Consider the following 9,703-nt stretch of genomic DNA (forward strand, 5'->3'; position numbering starts at 1 on the left):
GTCTCCTGGAAAACCAGATGTGTTCATTTCTACCCTCAGTACACACACTCACAGACTCAGACACACATACTCATTCACAGCCACACACTCATTCACACACTCACACACAACACTCAAAAACACATGCTCAGGGGTTGGGGATTTAGCTCAGTGGTAGAGTGCTTGCCTAGCAAGCGCAAGGCCCTGGGTTCGGTCCCCAGCTCCGAAAACAAACAAACAAACAAAAAAAAACACATGCTCACACACTCACTCATATATACTCACACACATATACGCAGTCACACACACTCATACAAACACTCACACACTCAACACACACATAAAAACACATACATTCATACAAACACTCACATACACTCACACATACATAACATACAAACAAACACACACATACACTTACACACATAGATTCACACATACACTCACATATGCAAACACTCACACATATACTTACACACAACTCGTACAAACACACACATACACTCATACACACATACAGTCATGCTCATACACTCACACACATACAGTCACACACACTCACACACATACAGTCACACACACACACTCACACACATACACTCATACACACATACAGTCACGTTCATACACTCACACATACAGTCACACACACACTCTCACACACTCTCAGACAGACATACACAATCAGTCACATACACTGAAACACTCACACACATACAGACACTCATATGCACTCACACAAAACACTTACACACACTCTCACACACATACACAATCAGACTCGCATGCATACACTCACACACATACAGTCACATACACACACACACACACACACGCACACTCACACACTCTCAGACACACATGCATACACTCCCTAGGCCCACCAACTCCAAAGCTGACAGAGCCCACACAGGGTGGGGACCTGGCACCTCCTGACTTGCTGTCACCCCTCACACACACTGTCATCCTCTTCCACAGTTTTCCAAAGAAGACCAGGGACTCTACAGAGCAGTGGTTTCTGATGAGCGAGGGGAGGATGACACTGTGCTGGACCTCACAGGGGAAGGTAGGCGCCAGTGATGACAGGGAAGGGAGGAGGGCTGTGAGGAGCTCACACAGGAGCGAGAGATTGTGGTGTGACGTGTGGCCTAAGATGTGTGGGGTCGCATGCCACTTGGGGAAACTAAGGCACCAAGAGGTTAAGTGAGTTGCCCAAGGTTACACAGCTAGCCTCTGCAGGGATCTGATATGTGTGCTGTTATGGTATGCCACAGTTAATCCAGACTTGAAGACCCTCCACCCACAGAGGGCCCTGGCTCTTCTGGAGGCTGGTTGACACAGCTCACAAGAAAATCAGGAGCCAGGTAGTGGCGGAGGACATCTTTAATCCCATCACTCAGGAGGCAGAGACAGATGGATCTCTGCGTTTGAGGCCAGCCTGGTCTATACAGAAAGTTCCAGGTCAGCCAGAGCTACACAGAGGATAGATAGATAGATAGATAGATAGATAGATAGATAGATAGATAGATAGATAGATAGATAGATAGATATCAGATGGCATCATTTTACCTGATCCATCCATCCCTCAACACCCAAAAGCCCCTCCCACCCTCAAGTCATTCTCCAGTCTCCACCCTCAGAGAGGCTCTGAGCTTCCTCACCCTTCTCCAAAGTCACCATCACCACCACCCCTGGACATGCCTAAGGGAACCCACCCAGCTGACCATCTGTCTCTCTCCAGCCCTAGATGCCGTCCTCACTGAGCTGGGCAGGATTAGCGGTAAGTGAGCACGCCTTCCTCTTTGTCTTGGCCTGGCAAGCCTCCGAGAATTCCCCCAACAGCCTTAGCTTCAGGCATGGGTCCAGCATCTGGCCCTTCCCCTCTCCCCACAGTAGAATGTTCCCTTCTTTCTTCTCTGGAGCTGCAGCAAGCAGGCTGGCTCCAAAACCCCAAGGTCCTCCCGGGATACTCACCTTTCTCCTCTGCATCCTCAGCTCTCTCTGCAACTCCATTGAAAATCCAGGGGACTGAAGAGGGGATTCGGCTCTTCAGCAAGGTCAAATACTACAACGTGGACTATATGAAGACGGCTTGGTTCCACAAGTAGGTTGGCCGTGCCCGGGGGGGGCCCTTGACAGTCGGAAGGTTCCAGTGCCTGTGCCTTTAGGATTCTCCTTCTCCTCCTTCTCCTCCTCCTCCTCCTCCTTCTCCTCCTCCTCTTCCTCTACTTCCTCCTTCTCCTCCTCCTCCTCCTTTCCATCCTCCTCCTCTTCCTCCTCTTCCTCTTTCTCTTCCTCCTCCTCCTCCTTTCCCTCCTCCCCCTCTTCCTCCACTTCCTCCTTCTCCTCCTCCTTACCACTACCTAGCCCTCTCACAGGTCCCAGTCCCAGGGTGAGCAGCAGGAAAGCTCTCCCACAGGTTCTGCCCTCAGGGATGAAAGGAACAAAAGAGGCATCCCTGGGGAAAACTGGGATGCTGGTGGTAGGGCCATTTATCTGAGGTCTCCATGACAACGGAAGGAGCGGACCGGAGCGGACCTAGAGCGTATCTGGAAACCGAGGGAGGAAAGGATGTCAGAGTCAGGGAGAGCCAGTCATAGAGGGATGTACACTTACAGGCCCCCGTAGCCTCAACAAAGCCAAGTGTTCAGGCTCAGGAGGAGGCCAGGAGGCAGGTCCAGGAGAGAGAGCTGTGGGAGGGTCAGGGCAGGAAATCAGGAAGGTTTCTACAAAGATCCGGGCCAAGTCACCCCAGATAATCTGAGAATAGGATCTCCCCAGAGTCCCTCGTCACAAGCAAGCCTCCGCCTCGTGGAGCAGACATGGCTGCACCCATTCTATAGGGAAGCCATGGGAAACAACTTGGGAAATTTTGTGCAATGAGAGTGAGGGTCACAGGAAGCTTCAGAAAGATGGGGGTGGGGGGGGCTTCTCCAGCCAGAGTTTCTGAGTCCCGTGACAATAGGCTTAGGGAACAGAACACTGGGGCATGGGGGTGGGCAGAAGCACCAGAAGGTTGGGATAAGAAAGCAGAGGAGTGACCCCCAAGAGCAGGGAGGTCACTGCCCTGAGAATGCCCTCCACCCATCGCTCCAGCCTGCAGGGCATACCACAGACATAGACCCAGCTTTTGTATGCAGACAGTCTGCCATGGGATTGGACAAAGGGAGGGAGGGGTGGCTGAATGCGGGATGGATGGATGGGTGGAGGGTCAGACGAGGAACGAAGCACTATACAATGAATGCATGCGTGGATCTACGGCAAGTGTCTGGTGGGTGGCCAGGGAGTCAGACCCCCAGTCTGTCCTAGCCCTTCTGTGCCTCTGCGATCAGAGACAAGCGTCTGGAGAGCGGCGATCGGGTACGGGCGGGCACCACCCTGGACGAGATTTGGCTCCACATCCTGGACCCCAAGGACTCAGATAAGGGTAAATACACCCTGGAGATCACTGCTGGGAAGGAAGTCTGTCAGCTCTCAGCAGACCTGTCTGGGCAAGGTGAGTCATCCTCTTGTCTGTCTCTCTGTCTGTCTGTCGAGAGCTCTGTCTAGACAATCCCAGGGGTTCAGGCACCATGGCAGGAGGATCTGGAGTTCAAGGTCGTGCTCAGCTACATAGTGAGTTTGAGACCAGCAGCTCAGACTCCCTAAAACCTTGTCTCACATCAGAGGGTGGAGAAGTGGCAAGAAGGTCCAGGAGTTAAAAGCCCTCGCTACTCGAAACTAATTCCCTGAGCTCATAGGAAACCAGAGGAAGAGAACCGACTTTGTGAAGTTGTTCTCCGACCTTTTTTAATTTAATTTTTTTCACTTATTCACTTTATATCCCACTCACTAACCCCTGTCTCCCCCTCCTACAATCCTTACCCCATCCCCTATCTCCTCTGAGCAGGCGGGGGGCCCCTCAAGATTTGCACTTCAAGTCTCTGCAATGCTAGGTGTATCCTTTCCCACTGAGGCCAGACAAGGCAGCCCCGCCTACATGAACACCAAGCTGCACATCTGCTACACACGTGCAGAGTGGGGGTAGGGATGGGGGGGTGAGGGTGCTAGGTCCAGCCGGTGTATGTCCTTCGGTTGGTGGTTCAGACTCTGAGAGCCCTCAATGGTCCAAGTTAGTTAGCCCTGTTGGTCTTCCTGTAGAGTTCCTGTCCCCTTTGGGACTGCAACCCTTACTCCTATTCTTCCATTAGAGTCCCCAAGCTCCATCCACTGTTTGCCTGTGGGTGTCTGTATCTCCCTGGGTCAGCTGCTGAGTGGAGCCTCTCAGAGGACACCATGCTCCTGTCTGCAAGCATAACAGAGTAGAATTAATAGTGTCAGGGATTGGTGTTTGCCCATGGGATGGGTCTCAAGTTGGAATGGTTATTGGCTGGCCATTCCCTCAGTCTCTGCCCCATCCTCTGTACCTGCATTTCTTGTAGACAGGATAAATTTGGGGTTGAAACTTTTGTGGGTAGGTTGGTGTCCCTACTGCTCCATTAGGGTTCCTGCCTGGCTACAGGAGGTGGCCTCTTCAGGCTCCATATTGCCAGTGTAGTGAGTCACAGCTAAGGTCACCCCCGTTGATTCTTGGGCGCCTCCCTCCTCCCAGGTCTCTGTCCTTTCCTGGAGATGCCCCTCCCCCACCTCCTCACCCCTGTCAGTTGCAGATTTCCATTCATTCTCATGGCCTGCCCCTCCCCAAAAAATTAAAGGAAATTTTCGAAATGAGGTCAGACAGGGTGACACATGCCAGTAATCCTAACACATCGGAAGTGGAGGCAGGAGGATAGCAAGTTCAAAGTAGATCATCCTTGGCTACACAGTGGGAACTTGTCTCAAAAAGATACATAGAAAAGGTCTTTTGGGAGGCTCTCTGCCCCTCTGAACCTGGCACTGCGCTGTGAGAATCCCAGAGTGGGAGGAAATTGGCCACAGTCCCCTCTCAGCCCTGTTGTGTCTTCTGTGTCCTACAGCTTTTGACGACGCCCTGGCAGAGCACCAGAGACTGAAGTAAGTTTCTCCTCGTTTTCCTTGTGAGTCACAGGCCCCCTCGGGGTTAGAGCGACTGTTTTGGGGCCTCTACTGGGAGCACTAGAGTTTCTACCTTCCTTGCCTCACACAGGGAGAGAAGCTAACACTCTGTTCCCTTTTCTGTGTTTCAGGGCTTTGGCTGTCATCGAGAAGAGTGAGTCCCTGGTTGTCTTGTTCCTCGTGTTCCTGAGTCTAGGCTGGCTTCTCTAGAACCCCAACCTCCAGGCAGGCTCAGGGGACACCTGGGAGCTAGCTGTAAAGAGACAGATGGATAAGGAACCTAAGGACACCTGAAGTCAGTTGGACAGGCTGGTGCGGGTCCGGTGCCGAGCAGGTGCACGCGACCCTCGGCGGGAACCCAGTGGCGGAGAATGAGAGGAACGAGGCTGGTCTAGCCTTTGCAAGTGGGACATGGGAAGGGGGTGTCCTGGAACCTGAAGGCTTGCAGGGTTGGGGGAGGCGATGGTGGGTTTAACCCAGAATTAGCCTCAGGCATAAGGGATGTGACAGCTTCCAGAAAGCCACACCAATCCATTTTCAAATCTATTCCACTTATGAGCTCACCCCTGCCCCCAGCCAGCTTTGAACAGCCCAGTGTTAGGAGTATAGCTCTCAGGGCTTCCTGGCCCGGTGATGGAGGTTCAGTGAAGGACGGGGACGGCAGCAGCCGAGTCCCACGGCCTTACGGGCCTGACAAGGGAAGGACCTACTTAGCTATGAGCATCCAGGACACTGCAGGGCCATGAACACAGATATGCTGGTGCCTCTCCCTAGTGTCCCCAAGTGACACAAAGGACAAGCATTGGATATGTAACTGCAGTCGTGACAATCCTAGGTTCCAAGTGATCTTGCAGGGTCAGCCACCCTTGGAGGAGACAGCACAGCCAGCCAGCTTCACCTGTGCTCAGGCCAGAGGGACCCTCACACAACCACCTAGTTGTACACCCAATGCAAATGTTCCGTTCCATCCAGGACTTCCATAGAAAGAACTTAAACGACCACGTGTGGTTGCTGGGGCTTGAGAAACTGGAGTCGGGGAGGGAACTGGATCACCTCCTCAGCTGTGGAAAGCTAATACTAACTCCTGCCCACGACTGTGTCCATCCCGGGGACTTACGGGTCTGACTCAGGGTCCTTCTCCCTCACACTGGACAGCAGCTTCTGAACCAGGCTTTGTGCATAGCTAGGACACATGGTCTAGGCCGCCCTATAGCCTCTGATGCAGTCTCAGGGACGTGTTTGACTCCCTATATAGTAATTTATAGCCACACTGTCTTCCTGGGACTACCTCTTTGGACCAGAGTCAGGGTGTCCCAAAGGCTGCTGCTTTCCCTGACCCCCTCTTGGTGCCCCACCCCCACTATGAGTCAAGATTCATTAGTTCCGGTTCAGAGCAACTCACTCACCTTCTTGCTCTCGAGGACAGATGCTGGTCACTGTAATCCCTGGGTACCACTAGTGTTTCAATGGTAGAAACAGCTCACATATCGCGTCTTCCACCCATGGAGACAGGGAGCACAGGAGGAGATGCTGAGGGAGGAATTAGAAAGAAGCCTCCCTGATATTAACCCTCCACTCTGAGGAAAGTCGCTGGGCAGGAGGGCGGCGTCAGGACTCAACCACTCAGGACATTTCTTTCCATTCCAGATCGGGCTAAAGTGGTGAGGGGCTTGCCAGACGTGGCCACCATCATGGAAGATAAGGTACCACTCCTCCTGGCCCACAGCCAGCCATCCCATGCTTTTGTTCCGTCAAGGATCCCTTCCAGGGGGGTTGGGGATTTAGCTCAGTGGTAGAGCGCTTGCCTAGCAAGCGCAAGGCCCTGGGTTCGGTCCCCACCTCCGAAAAATAGAAAAGAAAAGAAAAAAAAAAAAGGATCCCTTCCAGGTCAAAATACAGTGGAGTGTGATGGATTCAAGAGCTAAAGATGGCAGGCTAGTCAGAGAGGTGGCCCTGCCACCGCTGGTCACGTGACTCAATGATGACATGTGTATCAAAGAAAACCACTGAGCCTGGAGTCAGACCCCTGTGCTCAACCTGGCTCTGTCCAGGTTATACAGGTTGGTGGGAGCCTGTGACTCCGGTTCCCACAAGAACTTAGATGACCCCTAAAAGCTGTGGTGTTTTCAGGAGTCTGTCTGCTGTTTGCTTTGTGCTAGTACAAGATGGTCCACGTATCCACTGATTTTGCCCCCGAGGCCAGCACTAGAACTAGGGTATTAATTCTAGTCCCGCCTGACAGCAGGGGAAACTGAGACCTAGAGTGGTTAAGGGAATAGTGAAAGCCACGCGACCTGACAGGCAGAGCTGAGGCTCGTACCCTAGCTGCTCAATTCCAGAGCCTGCGAGTTTAACCGTTGTGCCGTAGGCTGCCTTAGAGCTCACTCGAGAACTTCCAAGTTCAGTTCACAAGCCTCTGTGTGTAAGCAATACAATCTCAGGAGCTGAGGTGGTCCAGCAGATAAGAGCATTAGCTATGCTTTTTTTTCCTGGAGCTGAGGACCAAACCCAGGGCCTAAATTCCCAACCCCAGCATTAGCTATTCTTCCAGAGGACCCAGGTTCAATTCCCAGCACCCACATGGTGACCCACAAACATCTGTAGCTCCAGTTTGAGGGGATCCAGCACTCTCTTCTGGCCTCCACAGGCACTGCACATATGTCTTATACATATATGCATGCATGCATGCATACATACGTACATACATGTATACATACATGCATGCATACATGCATGCATGTATACCAAACATATGTACATACGTGCAGACAAACACTCAAACGCATTTTTATTCTTTGAGACAGGGTTTCTCTGTGTAGCCCTGGCTGCCCTAGGGCCTACTACTAGGCCATTACTAGAGAATTGTCTAAGATTCTACCAAGTAACTTTTTCTGTAAAACGTTGAGGGTTGGAGAAGGCGGGGTTAAAATAAAACATGTCTCCCTTTGCATGGTACAGTAGGACACACGGACATGGCTCGGTTGGTAAAGTGCTTGCCTAGCATGCACAAAGCCCTGTGTTCAACCTCCAGCACTGCATAAGCTGGCTGTGCCTGCATCCTAGCCCTTAGCATGTAGGGACAGGAAGACAGGAGTTCAAGGTCATCCTCAGCTACCTATCAAGTTCAACGCCAGTTTAGGATACATAAGACCTTGTTTTTAAAACATGCACACACACATACGCATGCACATACTAATGCATGCATGTGCACATACCCTTTGTGCAGAGCAGCCTGGACTAGTAGCCCTCCATGTGCATGCCAAGGTGAATGCCAAGTTCACGTTATAAGGATGTAAAATTGTTTTCTTCCCGTCCACCGAAACAGACCCTGTGCCTGACCTGCGTCATCTCAGGAGATCCGTCCCCTGAAATCTCTTGGCTAAAGAACGACCAGCCCGTCTCCTTCCTGGACCGATACCACATGGAGGTGAAGGGTACAGAGGTCACCATCACCATTGACAAGGTCACCAGCGAAGATAGCGGGCGCTATGGGATCTTTGTCAAGAACAAGTATGGTTCAGAGACAGGCCAGGTCACCATCAGCGTGTTCAAACATGGGGAGGAGCCCAAGGAGCTGAAGAAGTAATGAGAGTGTTGGGGGGCAGCCTGAGATCCACCCTACAGCAACCAGCAGGCCAGCCAAGGGGTCATAAGCTAGCACAGGCTATGGGGGTGGGACAGGGAAAGGGACAGGGACATGACAGACCCAGATCTAATACACCAAAGAGAAGCAAAGCTTGGGGCTGGAGAGATGGCTCAGCGGTTAAGAGCACCCGACTGCTCTTCCAGAGGTCATGAGTTCAATTCCCAGCAACCACATGGTGGCTCACAACCATCTGTAATGGGATCTGATGCCCTCTTCTGGTGTGTCTGAAGACAGCTACAGTGTACTTATATATAATAAATGAATAAATAAATCTAAAAAAAAGAAAAGAAAAGAAAAGCTTTTGCTGGGGTTCTCAGAGGACCCCGGAATGTGGGATGAACCCTGGCCTTAGAAATCAGAAGCTGGGGGGCTAGAGAGATGGCTCAGTGGTTAGAGCTCCGACTGCTCTTCCAGAGGTCCTGAGTTCAAATCCCAGCAACCACGTGGTGGCTCACAGCCATCTGTAATGAGATCTGATGCCCTCTTCTGGTGTGTCTGAAGACAGCTACAGTGTACTTATATATAATAAATAAATCTTAAAAAAAAAAAGGGAAAGAAAGAAATCAGAAGCTGGGGTATAGAACTTAGTTTCCACAAAAGCTCTTCCCAAGCCTCGCCTTTCACATCCATCAAATGGGCATTCTTCGCCACTCCTCGGGGCTTTATGAAAACCTCTTGTCAGTCTCTACCGGGGGCCACAGAAGGAGGCACCTTTGCTCTGCAGGGGACAGTTGGCAAAACTAACAGAGTTTGGTTGTGACCACTGAAGTATTTGCTGACATTGAGTGGGTTAAGACCACAGTTGCTGGAGAGCACTGAGGCTCCCATGGCACAGGATCTATATTCTCTTTGAAAATAGGACTGTCACCTTTCTACATGTCCGTCACTCTTTGGAAGTATGACATACACAAGGCTGAGGATGGCCCCAAAGCTACCAAGATAAACATTACACAGAACGGGACCTGGGTGCAGGGGTCACCAGGGCAAGGCAGGAGGTAACGAAGTTCACTAAATGGGTGTAAGGAAAGTATCTTCATTGATCAGAGGAAGTGGGCAATGGCCGAT

General features: G+C 51.5%; 1 protein-coding gene across 2 annotated transcripts in view; it reads left to right on the plus strand.

Moving 5' to 3' along the window:
* Positions 1-8,920, plus strand: part of Myom3 (myomesin 3) — a 50,542-nt gene extending 41,622 nt beyond the window's left edge. For both annotated transcript variants that reach the window (NM_001107987.2, NM_001372118.1), the window contains exons 30-37: positions 958-1,045; positions 1,721-1,759; positions 1,975-2,083; positions 3,312-3,475; positions 4,935-4,971; positions 5,124-5,146; positions 6,640-6,695; positions 8,318-8,920. In NM_001107987.2, coding sequence (NP_001101457.2) covers positions 958-1,045; positions 1,721-1,759; positions 1,975-2,083; positions 3,312-3,475; positions 4,935-4,971; positions 5,124-5,146; positions 6,640-6,695; positions 8,318-8,578 — 777 coding nt within the window. In that variant the 3' untranslated portion in view covers positions 8,579-8,920. The remainder of the gene's footprint in view (positions 1-957; positions 1,046-1,720; positions 1,760-1,974; positions 2,084-3,311; positions 3,476-4,934; positions 4,972-5,123; positions 5,147-6,639; positions 6,696-8,317) is intronic.
* Positions 8,921-9,703: the final 783 nt, after the last annotated feature.

Source organism: Rattus norvegicus, chromosome 5, assembly GCF_036323735.1.
Source record: "Rattus norvegicus strain BN/NHsdMcwi chromosome 5, GRCr8, whole genome shotgun sequence".
NCBI lineage: Eukaryota > Metazoa > Chordata > Mammalia > Rodentia > Muridae > Rattus > Rattus norvegicus.